General features: G+C 41.7%; 1 protein-coding gene across 30 annotated transcripts in view; it reads left to right on the top strand.

Moving 5' to 3' along the window:
- Window positions 1-17,084, top strand: part of ANK2 (ankyrin 2) — a gene marked incomplete at its 3' end in the record, with an annotated part of 313,486 nt that overhangs the window by 181,901 nt on the left and 114,501 nt on the right. For all 30 annotated transcript variants that reach the window (XM_081020238.1, XM_081020247.1, XM_081020257.1 and 27 more), the window contains exons 2-4: window positions 3,794-3,895; window positions 11,608-11,706; window positions 13,248-13,346. In XM_081020238.1, the coding sequence (XP_080876364.1) occupies window positions 3,794-3,895; window positions 11,608-11,706; window positions 13,248-13,346 (300 nt within the window). The remainder of the gene's footprint in view (window positions 1-3,793; window positions 3,896-11,607; window positions 11,707-13,247; window positions 13,347-17,084) is intronic.

The following is a 17,084-nucleotide window of genomic DNA, read 5'->3' as shown; positions in this document are numbered from 1 at the left end:
GAAGCAAACCTTTATTTATTTATTTATTTATTTATTTACTTATGCTCTCTGAAGGACAGGAGCGGGAAACTTCTAGTCTGGCCCTCTAGGTCACACTGTCTGGTCCTTGGAACTTTTGCCAGGATGACACCACCACGCCCACAGTCTTACCTTTCATTCTCTTTGGTTGTTTTTGCCTGGCCTGAATGTGCCATTGATTTCTGATGATGTTTCTTGCTTGTCTGGAAAGAAAGGGGTGTGTTAGTGTGTAGCCTGCTGCAGAATGGAAACGTTTGCATTTATTGCTTTGCCTACTTTAGCCTCGGGCCCCTGTAAAGTTGCCCTGAAGGGATTGTGGGCCTTGGAGTGAAAATATTCTCTGCTCAAGGAAGAAGCACAGGTTTTTTTTGTTTTAAAGAAAAGAACTGGTAGAGTTTTTTGCATGCTCAGCTTTGAATTTGTTAATAAAAAGAAATAACGTTCATCATACTCTACCAAGAGAGAAATCTGTGTAGGGAAGCAAGCTTCTATATGTGAATTCTGTCACTTGGTTGGGAACCACATGTGCACACTGAAAGCAGATGTATCATTCGTTCTTGTGTTTACACACTCCTCAGCTCCACGCTAGCCTGGGCTTGACATCATTGTGGATGATGATGATTTATATACCACCCCATACCCAAGGGTCTTAGGGCGGTTCACAGAATAAAATAAAATCAAAATATAAAACCATGCTGCCTCTGTTCCACTGGTTATCTCAGAAGCAAGAATTCAGGTTTCTTTTTGTGTAAACACTTATGTGTGTGTGTGCATTGGGACCTCTCCACATGATGAGGTTTCCTGCTTTTGCAGGTTACGCAGCCCAGCTGTGCAGACCCTTGGTGCATTCAGCTATATGGGGGGGGTTACAGATGTGCTAATGAACATGGATTGATTAGAGCAGAGTTCACCATCACAGTAGCACTCTGCCCCCAAGCCATGCTCATTTCCCCCCTATTGAATGCTTGCAAGGCAATGTTAACCAATAAAGAACTGTGAAAAAAAATGCAGCAATATTGTTTAAATGCAACATTGCCATACTTTATCATGAAAAGTATGTGCTCTGTGGTATAGCGTGAAAGCACAAAAAACCAGGTTTCATCATCGATTTCTGCTTTCAGTTTCTGCGCTTGTAATAAAAAAGTCTGCTGCATTGCACAAAGTCTTCTCTGGCAGTAGATCGCCTCGCTTTCAAGTGTTTGACAGACACTGCTGCTGTGTCATGGTTACAGAGCTTCACTGGCTGATGTTGAATGCTAGAAAAAGACTCCTGCAATGCAAATATCTTGTGTTGCCTTTTTCTCCTCCTTGCAGTGTGTTAAGTTGGGTGGTCTGGTTTCTTGATGCTGAGGAGCCTGTAATATGCACCAGGATCTCCTTAAAGTATTTCTATATCTTTGTGTTCTTGGGTAAAATCCAGAGTACAATGAGCAGAGAATCAGTGTTGTTTTCCTATTTCTCTCAGGGGGAAGGGCTGTATTAGAAGGTTTTTTAAAGTTTGCAATCCCATTTTCAGCCTTAAGTTTCCATTTCTAGGTGCAAGAATATGTGCATTAAGTGTGGTATAACAGCATGACTGTCCCTTGCCCATGGTTTCACCTTCCTTCATTTCTCATGGACAGGTTTACTTTACTGGGGTATTCAAAGTACTACCCTGGTAGAAGTGGACCAGGACAAATCCTCCAAGTGCCTTTTTTGCTCCACTAATGACAAGTCCAAACAAGCAAGAATTATTTTGTATCCTGTCCCCCCCCCCAAAAAATACCCAGGTCTCCAGGTTTGGGAGGGGACCACAGCAACGTGACTACTGAGGACCCCCACTTTCACCAGTGGGCACCTAGCAGAGTTCTGATTAGCGCTGGGCAGGGAACAATGATTTAAGTTTCCACAGTGCCCCTGACATATCATTATTCTTTACCTTTCTTCTGGGAAATAAATCATTTGGCACACTCCCTAACTGGGGACTCACAATTACATTTGCCTATCAGTGCATGTACGTGCTCCTTGTGTGGTTGTGTTTTTTGAGCAATCTGCCCTTCAGTTGTGTGTGGGGGGGGGGTCAATAGCAACATTGTGAAATTAAGGCGGCAGTCACAAACACTTTTACGTTGTATTTTGTCTCAATGGGGAGGTTTATTGTTTTGTTTTTATTATGTATTTTGATCTTGTATTTTTATGCTGTGAACCACTATAAGATCTTTGGATGAAGGACAATATACAAATCAGATGAAAGAAAGAAAGAAAGAAAGAAAGAAAGAAAGAAAGAAAGAAAGAACTTACTGGCACTTGCTTCTGAGTAAGCATGGATAGGATTGTGCTTCACATGGTGGTATACTTAGACAAATATTCTCTTGTCTGTACATATAGCAATGAAACACTTTGAAGCTTTCTGAGCGTTTATCTAAGTCTTTGATTGAGTAGCTGTGATACCACGGAAGAGATTTAATGTTCTATCTGCTGGGAAACGAGGTCCATCTGACCAACATTATCCCTTTGTTAAGGAAGCAAAAGTCAGTTGGAGCTGGGAGAAAACCCCTCACACAGGGTTGTTTTTTGGGGGTGGGGGCATTGCGTCCTGTTGATAGAAAAAGGCAATGAAGTGGAGTCCTAAGGAGTAATGGGGCATACAACACAAGCAAGCCAAGAAAATAGTGAATCTAATTCTTTAGGAGGCAAAATGGCTACAGAAGAGAAGACAGTAAGCTGTGCAGCTTGAACCTGAGGGAATGATGGGTGGAGGAGCAGAGGAATGGATCAGGGCTGGGAGTTGATGGCGGAAGGGATCAATGAGATTGGAGTGGCAAAAACCTTGAAGAAGATCTGTGTGCTGTAGATCAAGGTGAGGGAAAAGAGATGGGAGATGCTTGCGGACAGCAACTATGAAGGGCGAACTCAGGGCTGGGGTGCCTGTAGCCACCCATTATTGGCTGTGCTTTCTGGGACTGATAAGACCTGGCGTCTAACAACAACTGGAGTGTCACAGGTTCCCCATCCCTGGCGTAGATAGACACAGAAGAAAAGGACAAGGTTTGACCTAATCTGTTGTAATAACCAGCCAAATATTAGTCTTTTGTTGTCTTGTGAATCAATTGAATCATGTGAAAAGCAAAGTATATTATTATAATTAGGCATTTTGACAAGATTATAACAGGTGTGAGTAACTGTAGTGGTGGTAATTTTGTATCTTTTGGATGCTATTTTGTTTTATTATTTTTTACTGATCACTTATATTTCTACCTGGGGGAAAAGTCATAGTTCTTTTTGGCTCAACTTAGACTGTGTTCTCACAAATTTTTGCTGCTCAGATCCACATTGAACCATTCGACCGGTTCAAACATTGCTTCCATATATACACTTAATGCTGCCCCAATGTTGCCACACTTCATTGCTCCCTTTTCCAGATGTCCACACATTAGCCAGATCTTTGCAAGTGCAGAAGAGCTGTATGTGTATTGGTACGCTTTAAAATTTCCAGCTAAGGTACAGTAGTTGGGGGGCGATGACAGTGAGGTGCAACAAGGTTGAGGATATTTTGGGAAAACATTGTTGAGAAATATTGGTGAAATATTTGATTATTGGCTTTCCATATGGATACATGCACACCACAGCATGTAGTAAATTATCTTTATTAGAATAGGGATTCCCAAATCAGGAGTGCAAATTATTGGAACTGAAACTTCAGTAACATAAATATGCAGGTTCTTTCTTTGGTCATACTTGTGCTGTGTACCTTTGAAGAAGAAATGTAATAGTATCCTCTTGCTTATTTTCACAGTCTGACAGCAATGCAAGCTTCCTCAGAGCTGCCAGGGCTGGCAATCTGGACAAAGTTGTGGAATATCTGAAGGGAGGAATAGACATCAATACATGTAATCAGGTAAGTGGCTCATGATTTACAGATTTTGGCATAATATGCAAGTGGGAACTGCAGAAGGAACTGGGTAGAAGGAAGAAGGGAAGGAGTGTTTTTTTCTTTTGCTGGCCTTTCCTTCCCCCTACATTGAATTGAGTGCTGAAGGTGGGGTGGAAAGATATTCCTGTGAGCCACACACACACACACACACACACACACACACTTTTCACTGTTTTATCTACAATTTTATTATGTGAACTGTTAAACAAACAAAAAACAAGCAAACAAACAAATATAGTTTTTATTGATTTCCAACGTATAACAACAAAAAGAGAAAGAAAAAAAATCCCAATTTAGCCCCCTCTCCTGTCCAGGACAGATCAGTCTATTTAGGTTTGCAAAAGCCCAGTCTGTGATTTCGGTAGTTACCATTATTCATGGTTATCAGGAAAGGAACATTTAAATAGAGTCTCTGTATGTTTTGATTGCATAGTTAATGAATACTATAAACATGATAAGGTAAAGGGACCCCTGACCATTAGGTCCAGTTGTGGCTGACTCTGGGGTTGCGGCGCTCATCTCACTTTATTGGCCGAGGGAGCTGGCGTACAGCTTCCGGGTCATGTCGCCAGCATGACTAAGCCGCTTCCGGTGAACCAGAGCAGTGCACGGAAACGTCGTTTACCTTCCTGCCGGAGCAGTACCTATTTATCTACTTGCACTTTGACGTGCTTTCAAACTGCTAGGTTGGCAGGAGCAGGGACCGAGCAACGGGAGCTCACCCCGTTGCAGGGATTCGAACCGCTGACCTTTTGATCGGCAAGCCCTAGGCTCTGTGGTTTAACCCACAGCTCCACCCGCGTCCCATATAAACATGATAAATAACAACAAAAGGTGGCCGCTTGCTCTATAGTGCATTTACATGGAGATTAATAGTAGATCAGTGGCTCAGAATAGGCTTAAATTAGTTAACAGGCAGTTCTTCTTATAGAGAACTCCATCTATATTCTGATCGCAAGCAAGATAGAACACCTGGGTCTCTCCTTAAAAAAAAGATTTTAAGCATGTTAGCAACTTTGCATCCTGTGAGTCTTATCTCTCCTACAATTATAATCTCCTGATTTTGCAGAGGAAAGGTAAAAGCCAGAAGTCTCAAGATTATTATCATGCCTCCTGTACGTCAGTAGGAAGGGATGAGGTCAACTTTTATCAAATGCTTAAACAGCTCCTGTGATGTTTGCCCACACAGATATTCTAGATTGAGAGATTCCCTCCCACCCCCAAATTTAATTCCCCTAGTAGATATGAACCTACTCCTCTTCAATCAAAATTTCAAGGGCAGTAGTATATACTGGCAGGGACATATTTTATTGATTTTTATGGAAATTGGAATGCTTCTGTTTTGCTCTTGGGCATGGTGTGTCCCTTTTGCTTTCTACAAATCAAGTGTATCTTCCTCCACAATGCACCTGGTGTTCAGTGATCCCAAGTGCGGAAGTCTGAGGTTTCCCTTGCTATTTCTGTGTAGCATCAGGCAGCAAGTAAACACTTCGTAGGGTATTTTTAGAGGGAAGCTCAATGTGTGTTGGAGCAGATAGAATCAAGTAGCTAATGGACATCTGCAGTAATCAGAACTGCTCAAATGCTAACTACGGTATTTTTTGCTCTATAAGACACACCTTTTCCCTTCTAAAAAGTAAGGGGAAATGTGTGTGCATCTTATGGAGCGAATGCAGGCTGCACAGCTGTCCCAGAAGCCAGAACAGCAAGAGGGATTGCTGCGCAGCAAAAGCAGAGACCCCTTGCTGTTCTGGCTTCTGGGATTCAGAATATTTTTTTTCTTGTTTTCTTCCTCCAAAAACTAGTTGCGTCTTATGGTCTGGTGCATCTTATAGAGCGAAAAATACGGTAGTTTGTTTCATACTGGGAACAGCCTCAGTGCATGCAAAGGGTCATGCATTTGCTTTATTTCAAATCTATACAAGTGAATTGAGAAAGAAAAAATAGTTTTTTTTTCAAAAAACCCGATATGGGGATTAACATCTTAAGTATGTTTACGTGGGAGTAACCCATACAAAGTTCAGTGGGAGTTACTCCCCATTATTATGTTAGCTGATCTGAGATATTTTATCTGAAGAGAATTGTGTTTGCTGTATGGATATGACATACCAGTGCTATGATCAGATGAGCACTTGGTCAATGTTCTTTGTATGGATCAAACTGGATGTATGATCCATGTCATGCAGCAGCTTCCAACTATAATCATTCCAGAACAGACACTTCAATTTTGCCAAGATCAAGCACTGTAGTGCAGCTGATGTGATGTTAGTTTAGGCCTGGGACCAGGGGGTCAGAGCTGTATGCTCTCTTTGTCAAACACAATTTTTGATGTTCAGAGAGGATGAGTTGTTAAAATAATTGTTTGCCATGTTTAATGTGTTTTCACACTTTCTCAGTCTGTGTGTAAGTAGAAGTTGATGTGTATTTTGTCCCTGTCTAATTACATAATATCCACTTCCCCTCTGTACTCTTATCTATAATTCTCTAGTTACCAAATCTCACATTTGCTACATTTTTGATTGAAAATACATTTGAAAAAGGATATAATAGCAAACGTCTTGGCTTTCCATACAGCCTACTTGCTTTATCCTTAAAGCAAATAGATACTTCATTAATGCTCATTCTGAAGAAACACTAGGCAATCGTATATTCTTAGTTTTATTCTCATTTTCTTACAGATAATAGGATGGATGTAAAACAGGAATGGCTTTAAACAAGTTCAGGGCTTCTTCACCACGAGGGCTATGTTTTACCTCCACCGCCTAAGGCAATATGCCTCATTATTTATACCCCTTGTTGAGAATGACACTTGGGGATAGTCCTGTTTCACTAGGGTCCTGCCTATGTGCTTTCCATAAGTATATTGTACACTTCTTAATGGCTTCATGCTATGAAGTGGTTTTAAATTTGTTAAATAAAACCTGGTTAGCCACTTGGTGAATAGGATGCTGGGCTAAATGGGCCTCTGATCTGATCCAGCAGAGCTTTTCTTATGTTCTTATTCTTCCTGAAGAATTCTTTTCTGTCTGAAGAAAAACTATTTCAGATCCTGCAGATAGCTCAGTCTGGAGAGCATGAGACTCTTAATCTCAGGGTTGTGGGTTGAAGCCACACATTGAGCAAAAGATTCCTGCATTGCAGGGGGTCGGAATAGATGACCCTTGTGGTCCCTTCCAACTCTACAATTCTATGATTCTTCACTTTTTTGCTGTGATTGAAGGTATCTGATAAAATAGCATGGCATTTGCAAAATCTCAGATATGGATCGAGTAAGCCTTGATTTTTATCTAAACTAGCAACCTTATTTGCTGTTATTTTTCTAATGTGGGGAAGTGAATCCCTGGTTGTTTCTGCAAAGCACCAGTACCACTTTTCCTAGGTCACTCACAGAGCAGCGTGCCCTTGTAATTAAATTGCAAACTCCTCCCACATCTGATCACCTGAAGAACTGACATTGTTTACAGATGGAATTACTTCATGGCAACAGAGATGCTAAGAAATAATCACTGCTTAGTCATGATGCACTTGTCCTCACTTGGAACCACTTTCAACCATGGATTGAGTCCTGGGTTGTATAAACAAATACAGGGCTAAAGTTAGTTAAGAGGGTGCTGTATCTAAGATAAGAGTGATCACGTGAAAAAGCCTGCCATTAGCCAAACCCTGCTCTTTTCGTTTCTCTTCCTTCCATCATTTTCTCCTTCCCTTTCTGTAGGTTCACGGTACTATTTTTTTGTAGAATCTAGAGTGGGCTCTTCATTGAAAGGCTCACAGAACATTGAACCTTGTGTTCTGCTGCTGAAAGACTTTATTATTCTTATCATTATGCCCAGACCTCCAGAATAGACCGGTGGATAATGGGGAAATCAACATGAGTCTTTCCCTCTGGTTTTCTGCTGCCTTGATCCATTTAATCAGATAAAACAGCATTTGGTTTCCAGCCAGCCTCTTTTCTAAATAGGTTGGATTGTGCCCAGCTGACCTTTTGCTGTTTCCACTGATCATTAAAACTGAATAGATCCTTTAATGTAATCTGTACAGTATTGTGTCAATTCATTTAATGCTGAATTCCAAGGTCTATAGTTGTAAGTAAATCTCCTAGATTTCCTGTTTTAGCCAGGTGTGCTAGTAAGGCATTTGGGAGATCCTAAGTAGGCTTACTTTATTTATTAAAATATTTATCCCATGTGGAGGTAGGTTTCCGTAGAAATTAACTGCACCTACTTCAAAATAAATAAATATCTTTTGAATATTTTAAAATATCTGTTTTTATTCATACTTCTATTGTTTTCTTTTATATTTTTCTTAACTGCTTAGATGTTTCCTTACAAACAAGGCTCATACTGACCAAAAAGAAGGCCTATTTGCTCCTATCCCTTTAACAATAGTTTAATTTTCAGAAATCAGCTGGTTAAGCTTTTGACAGCATGGGAATTATTACAGTGGTGCTTCGCAAGACGAAATTAATTCGTTCCGCGAGTTTCTTTGTCTAGCGAATTTTTCGTCTTGCGAAGCACGAAATCCCATAGGAATGCATTGAAATTCAATTAATGCGTTCCTATGGTCAAAAAAAGTCCAAACAAAGCCAAATTTGGTACAACAAGAGTTTATTAAATGCTCTTTAAAGTCACACATACTGTAAAGAGCATTTCAAAAACTGAAGGAACAATAAATTAAGTTTCTAAACATGACAGAAAAACATTTTTTTTTAAAAAAAACCAACATGCCCCAACGGTCACAGAAAATTATAAAAATTAAAAAAAAACCACACAAGCTCCCAGATTCTTGCAAACCCCTCCTCAACTGTTCCCCCAGCCACCCACCACACAGAAATTCAAATCCAGAAATTTTTTTTTAAAAAAACAACATGGCCCAATGGTCACAGAAAATCATAAAAATGCAGGAAAAAAACCACACAAGCTCCCAGATTCTTGCAAACCCCTCCTCAACTGTTCCCCCAGCCACCCACCACACAGAAATTCAAACCCAGAATTTTTTTTAAAAAAACAGCAGAGTGGCCCAGTGGTCACAAAAAATCATAAAAATGCAGAAAAAACCACACAAGCTTCCAGTTTCTTGCAAACCCCTCCCCAACACCAAGTCCTTGAATTCCAAACACCCCAACCCAAAATCCAAAAACCCCCAAAAAAGTTTTAAAAGTTTAACTTACCAAATGGCTGCAAAAGAAGTTTTGGAAAAGCTTCAAAAATCAGCAAAGTCTTCAAAAACCTCAAAAAAGGCTACCACACCGCGTGCTATTAGTTGCTCCTCGAAGTCAAGTCGCAACTGCACCTCTTCAAGCAATGCACCCCGGGTATTAACGGTTTTACGAAAAAGGAAACAAACTTGCAAGACGTTTTCGTCTTGCGAAGCAAGCCCATAGGGAAATTCGTCTTGCGAAGCAGCTCAAAAAACGCAAAACCCTTTCGTCTAGCGAGTTTTTCGTCTTACGAGGCATTTGTCTTGCGGGGCACCACTGTACCTCCTAATGTATGTGCAAGGGACGCAGGTGGTGCTGTGGGTTAAACCACAGAGCCTAGGACTTGCTAATCAGAAGGTCAGCAGTTCGAATCCCTGCGACGGGGTGAGCTCCTGTTGTTCGGTCCCTGCTCCTGCCAACCTAGCAGTTTGAAAGCACGTCAAAGTGCAAGTAGATAAATAGGTACCGCTCCAGCGGGAAGGTAAACAGCATTTCCATGTGCTGCTCTGGTTCACCAGAAGCGGCTTAGTCATGCTGGCCACATGACCCGGAAGCTGTCTGCGGACAAACACCGGCTCCCTCGGCCAGTAAAGCAAGATGAGTGCCGCAACCCCAGAGTCGGTCACGACTAGACCTAATGGTCAGGGGTCCCTTTACCTTTACCTTTAATGTATGTGCATTAAGCTGCATATATTAAAGGCAGACCTACAGTGACCGGTTGACCAAGTGCAAGGAGATTGAGGATCCAGAATCCCTTAACATACTATGGCACCTAGAATTCTTTGAGGGAAGAAATGTACTTTATTGGGCTTTATAGTGTGCATGCAGCCTTTAGGCCTATGCATGTATGGTGGAGTTATTCATTACTGGGAGTGGGGACTATTCGAATGATTTTTTGGGATAAAACTTTTGTTTGATCCAGAAGTGGTTATGTTAGGATTTCCCCAAGAGCAAGCAGATAAAATAATAAACTTCTCTCACTTGAAATATATTTATAGTAGCCAGAAAAACTATGTCAAAGTTTTGGATATTTAGGTATATTCTGGGACAGTCAGAGTGGTTTGCTGCTATATAAATAATGAAAGTAATAACAGTTGTTGGATATACTAGAGCCATTTCATTTTCTTTGGGTGTGAATAAAGTGGCTTCTTTTGGTAGCTAGAATTTAAATATCCATGTTTGAGAAATTATCTGATTTCTTATTCGTTTACAAAGAGCCACCACCCCTTTAAGTCTGCGTATCTGATAGAGGAGGTGTTGTTTTATTTTAAGAATTGTTTATGTACTCTGCTGTAGAACTGAGCGGATAGTACCGTATTTTTCGCTCCATAAGACACACTTTTTTCCTCCTAAAAAGTAAGGGGAAATGTATGCACGTCTTATGGAGTGAATGCAGGCTGCGCAGCTATCACTGAAGCTAGCACAGCAAGAGTGAGAGCTGCACAACGCCTCTTGTTCTGTTGGCTTCCCAGTGAAGTGAGAGGAGGAATGGAAGGGAGTACGGAGCCCCTTCCGTTCCTCCTCCCGCTTTGCTGAAGAGGCGCTGCGCAGCTATCGCTGAAGCACAGCTTGCTCTGGCTTTTCAGGAAGGTGGGAGAAAGGATGGAGGGCAGCCCGTCAGTCCCTTCTCCCACCTCCCGGAAAAGCCAACAAGAGCCGCGCCAAGCGAGCGTGTCTGCGGCTCTTGCTGGCTTTTCTTGTTTTCCTCCTCTAAAAACTAGGTGCGTCTTATGGTCGGGTGCATCTTCTAGAGAGAAAAATACGGTAAATAGTTTTAACAAACAAATATGTGAGGCGGGCAAGCCAAGTAACTCTGAGCACAGGGAGGGCCAAGAAGACTTTTCAACACTTGAATGGACAGAAATGAGAGAAACCCCATCCAATTCTTGTTTTATATACTGCACTCAAAGGTTCGCTTCAAGTAGACTTTGGGAGGTTTAAATGAGAGTGCTACTATGTAGACTCCTTTGAACTTCCTGAAACCTACCCATTTTGAGATCAGTACATTAGTGGGATAGGGAGAGGTCATAGAGATTAGAATTCAGTCCAACCTTGTGTTTGCTAGGCAGCTTCCTTTGTGCCTCCCCCACACTCCCATGGGAAATGGGTGGGCAGAGTCTTTGAGATTTCAAAGGTATCTCCTTCTGTGCCTCAAAATTTCTTAATTGTATTTGCAAATGTTGAGAGAGATGTGTAGGTGTTTGTGCGGTGGACGTGGTGGACGGCATGACCGTGCATACTTTGGATGTGGGACCTGGAGCTTCATATGTGACTGGGATGAGACAACAGCCCAGTCTCTGACTGGCAGTGGCTGTGCCAGCTGAGGACTTTTTAGCTGCTGATGTCTGTGCTTGCAGCTAAGATTTTCTGTATTCAAAGCCTGTGCTATACCACTAGGGTTTTACCCCTTTAAGAGGGGCCAAATGGGAGTTTGTGATTAATGTGAGGATTGTTATTTTTTATTTTTTCCTTGCAGAATGGACTCAATGCTCTACACCTGGCTGCCAAAGAAGGCCATGTGGGGCTGGTTCAGGAATTGCTGGAAAGAGGTTCTGCAGTGGACTCTGCTACTAAGGTAATATATTCACTGTATCATTATATATAAATGGTTCAGTGTGTGTGTGTGTGCGTGTGTGTGTGCGCACACACATGCACACTGAAATACAGCAAGGGTAGACAATGTGGTTGGACTACAGCTTTGATCAGTGACTTGGTCAGGTTAGGGATGATGGGAGCTGTAGTACAGTAACATTTACTTATTTAGAGCATTTGTATCCAGCTCTTCAGCCAAAAAGTCTCCCAGAGTGGTTTGCAAACCGTCAATTAAAACAAGACCGTCTTTGTCTGAAGGCTTACAATCTAATATAAAAACACAATAGACAAGGGAAAGGGGGCAGGGAGAGGGAAAGAGACATTGTGAGAGCACCACAGTCATCTATGATTCTGTGATTCTATTCCTGAAACAGACTAATGATGAACATTATTTGTTTCAACTCTGCATTAAGATCCATTAGACAATGTTTCTGAAACATGTGCTGAAACTCCTGAGTATATGTCTCACACACCTTCCATCTGACAACAGCACTGTACTCTGTCCTTCCTCATTAACGTCGGCTGTGCATGCCTCAAGAATGCAAGCACACACTTTCCATCGACCTCTGCAATCCCTACCAAACTCACACCAACCCTCCCTTGGTACACCTGTAGGCTTCAAAGTAAAAACATAGGAGAATTGAAGAACCCTGTCCTATACTATATAATCACAGAGATGAGAAAGTGTTGGATCCAGACTTGGTCTCCATGAACAGATGGGCTTTGAACTGATTGGAAGGTCACATGCCTGTTGTGTCCTCCTCATGCCGCCCTGCCAACACCCCCCCCCCGAAAAATGCTCCTGGTTCTATGGCCCCAGCAGCCCCCCTCCTACACTACGCCTCTGTCTGGAGGGCCTCATTCTTCCCCCAGGTCTGAGGTTTCCTATGTAGACAATACTGGGGGCCAATGGTCTGACTGTGTATAAGGAGTTTCCTGTGTTCCCATGAAAACTGCTCCCTTGTAATGCAAGTAGAAAGTAATTTCATATTACTCCTTAGGACTTTTTCTGGTTGGGAATAATTTCCCCTTGTTGTCTTGGTGTTAATAGCTGGCAGCATGAGGCAAAACCAGTTCAAAGGATGCAGCTTTTTTGCCTTCGCCTCTATCCCTGTGAATATTCTAGAATTATCAGGTTTATCAAAATTGGTCTGCATAACTGAAGGGCAGTGCATAGCAAGAACATGGTGGTATTATATACATACCATAAGAGTCAAAGTATTTAAATACGAGGTTCCCAAATTATGGACCTCCCTAGCTAAAAAAGAAAGAAAGAAAGAAAGAAAGAAAGAGGCCAAAAACATTTCTCTCTAAGAAATTTTTGGGTAGCCTTAATCCTAGGAGGTTTATTTTGAATAAAAAGAAAGTTATTGAATAGTTTTAATGCAAGAATGCTAAAGTTTCAATTGATGTTATGAATGTGAATGAGAATACTGTATATTGAAAGCTGCTTTGAACCTTGGGTTTTGGGCAAATCTGTTTATGAATAAATGATTATTACTATCATTATCTTTTATCAAACAGAAAGGCAACACTGCATTGCATATTGCATCCTTGGCTGGGCAGGCTGAAGTTGTCAAAGTTCTAGTGAAGGAAGGAGCCAATATTAATGCACAATCTCAGGTATGTTGGGCATTTTCTGCTTTAAAAAAATGCAATGTTGTATAAAGTGCTCTAAGCCTTAAGTTGGCAAATCTGACTCAAGGTTAATTGGTTACACACAGTGAAGTGCCCAAATTATGCAGCACAGTGGGACATATTGAAACCTCACCAGCAGCTGGAGCGCAGCAGCTAAATCAGATATTTTGCAAATCATGCTCATTAGCAGTGGAAAGGCATCTCTCAGTCTTCAGATTATGAAATTATAAACTTTGAGGCATGGAATTCAGCGAGGAGCCGTATAGGTAACATAAACTGAATTCCAATATTCTTGAAGCCATCTTTTTATGCTTCTCCAAATATACCTTTTTCACTCTTGTATATTTTCAAATAAGGATGTAGTACTATTGATTCTCAGCATGCAACAATACATTTTCTGCCCTCTAGAATCTATATAATTGATTTTTAAACTGTGTTCCTGGAAACTCTTTTACATTTGAAGATTTTCTCATTGGGGTCACTTGTGCATTCTAGGTCATATTTGCAGTTTACATGGGCCAGTGGTCAGACTGACCTCATCCGGTTGACGCACCACACAAAATTAGAGTGCACCCAAAATATGTCCTAGAATACTCTGCAGCAGCCAGGGGTTCCTCAGCACAACGTTGGTATGGAAAAGCAACATGGACAAACTCATCTTATCTCAATTTGAAATAAGAATGGTTCTTTCTAAGCTTCTTCACAAAAAGAATCTTAGGGGGTGGAAATGACCCTTTCCAAATGCTTTCCATGGCCTCAGAATGTGGCACAGTGTTGTATCTTGAGGTAGACATAGCTGAGAAGGAAATACTTAGAAAGGACTTCAGCACTCCCCTGTGGGCCTTCCTAGTCTGAGAGTGTGGATTCCTTCATCCCTTCTACAGTTGGCTACTGCAGAGTTAGACAAGAGTCCTTTAAGTCAGCACAGCCATCTTCTCAGTGAGGTGGGCCCGACTGCAGTGCTAGTCAACCTACAAAAAGGTCTCAAATGGCCCTGGCTCTGGGCTGAGATAGCATCTTCCACACCCCACCTGTCACAACTGCCAAGGGTCCTGAGCTGCTTTAGGAGATCTGCCTTCACTCTGCCTAGACCTGACTTGACCTATGCCTGATCTTCACTTTACCTCTTTGTTGTCTCCAGTTTCCCTATGCGCTTCAAGCCCCAACACAACAGCATAACGTGATAAAGCTTCTTCCCTGCAACTAATGTCTCTCCTCCCTTTCATCGCCAGCCCTGTCATTCACTTTCCTTTCCCCAAAACCTACAATTTGTGTGAAGGAGAGAGCAGCTATTCAGATTTTCCTTAGCCTTGAATACCTAGCAGCTGAGCAGATTCTATCACAAAGGTCTGTGGGAATTATAGTTTGTCAGAATGCATGTCCAACTGCAATTCCCAGGGATCTTTGCAGTGAGAGCCTTACACTGAGAACATTTTCAGGCATAATGCTGGCCTATGACATAATCCTCTCTATTGCATGCACACTATCCAATGCTGCATGTGAAAGGTAAGTTTTTTGGGTGGGGAAAGGCAGGCTCACCTGACGCCTTCATTAGATATCTTTAGGTGCCAGGCAAAAACATTTCTCTTCAACCAGGCATTTGGCTGATTAACATTCCATGGCTTTTTCAATGCATTTGTGGAAGGAGTGTTATTGGTTTTGCTTCATGTATTTTGTATTCTCATTTTGTATCTTTCTGTTGTGAACTGCCCTGGGATCTTTGGATGAAGGGTGGTATACTAATATAATAAAAAATAATAATAATGTAATAGTTTGAAATGGCCTGAACTTATTTATTTGGCTCAGGTTCTAAACACCTAGCTATTTTGGAAAGGGGTGGGCCATTCATTTCTAAATTCTGCCTCTATCTAAAACTTAGTCACCTGCTATTAAAGCAGAAAATCTGAAGAACATTGATGTAGATGATGGTTTAGATTCAGCGGAAGTCTAAAAATCATTGATGTAATTGATATATTGTGTTCAAATTCAGTACCTGTACAGGGTTGTATAAATTTCAAATTTTGCCATGCTGCATTAATTTCCCTTTCTTTTGCCAAAGAGCTGCATTACTCTGTCACAATACAAGCTGATACTTGAAGGTTGGGGGAAATTGGTGCATACAAAGGGACGCAGTGGATTGTGGCCTTTGTGCACATGCAGAAAGCCCTTTGAGATGGGATGAAACTCTGCAAGAAGACCATTCATTTCAATAGGCCTTGCGAGTTGTGCACTTGGTCATTAATTTAGCAATTAAAAAAAAAAAGTGGTCCCAAACATACTAAATCTGTAGTCAGGTTCAGTGCTTAATATTAATGAACAATGGTTATTCACAAGCCGCAACTGCAAGGCACTCTCTGGAATAATGCTCTTTTCTCTTTTGCATAGAAGGAAATGCCGCAGTATCTCAGGCAGGAGTCTTTGATCTATTTTGGTAGCTGCTGACTCACAGCATCCAACAGAAAAGGCTTCAGAAAGGGAAAGGGTAGAAGGAATTTGCAAATCACAAAATAAAAGGTCATCTGTAGTCAGATGGAACTGTTTAATCTGTGTGTGACACCACTGAAGTTCACTGCACTAAGGGCCCCCAAGCTATATACAGTTAGGCGATTTTAAATATATATACATATTTTTACAAACACCAATACCCATGCAGTTTTGTAATACGTGTGATGGAGTTAGGCCTTCTCCTGTATCCTATAGTAATGCCACATTGTTGATGCTGTTGCATTTTGTAAATTGGCAGTAACAAGCAGAGACCCACCTAAAATCATAGCTGTGAGGCAGGGAGTGGGGTTGCCCATAATTTATTCTCTGTGCCCTTGTTCTGTCTCTTACACACTTCATATGCTCCTTTATTTGTCTTATACATGCCTTCATTTACATACATTACTCTTAGATATAAAGGTAAAGGTAAAGGACCCCTGACAGTTAACCTCTGAACGACTCTGGGGTTGCAGCGCTCATCTCGCTTTACTGACCGAGGGAGCCAACGTTTGTCCGCAGACAGTTTTTCCAGGTCATGTGTCCAGCATGACTACGCTGCTTCTGGCGAAACCAAAGCAGCATATAGATACTCACATATGCCACTATAATATATCCTGGATAGCTCAGTTGGTTAGAGTGTGGTGCTGATAACACCAAGTTTGCAGGTTCAATCCCCCTATGGCACAGCTGTGTATTCCTGCGTTGCAGGGAGTTGGTCTAAATGAACCTCAGGGTTCCTTCCAACTCTACATTTCTATGATTCTATGAATCACAGGATCTATATATGTATTACTGCAATGTTGGGACGCGGGTGGTGCTGTGGGTTAAACCACAGAGCCTAGGACTTGCCAATCAGAAGGTCAGCGGTTCGAATCCTCGTGACGGGGTGAGCTCCCATTGCTTGGTCCCTGCTCCTGCCAACCTAGCAGTTCAAAAGCATGTCAAAGTGCAAGTAGATAAATAGGTACCACTCCGGCGGGAAGGTAAACGGCGTTTCCATGTTCTGCTCTGGCTCGCCAGAAGCGGCTTAGTTATGTTGGCCACGTGACCCGGAAGCTGTACACCGGCTCTCTCGGCCAGTAAAGCGAGATGAGCGCCGCAACCCCAGAGTCGGTCACGACTGAACCTAATGGTCAGGGGTCCCTTTACCTTTTAATGTGGGAGAAGAATGTTTGGCTTACGAAAAATAATTTTATACATTGCATAATTTGAGTCTATCTGATGGTGTAAAGAATGTGC

This window comes from Podarcis pityusensis (genome assembly GCF_964106645.2).
Source record: "Podarcis pityusensis genome assembly, chromosome: 9".
NCBI lineage: Eukaryota > Metazoa > Chordata > Lepidosauria > Squamata > Lacertidae > Podarcis > Podarcis pityusensis.
Note: the sequence above shows the minus strand (reverse complement) of the source record. Positions and strands in the feature narration are given on the sequence as shown.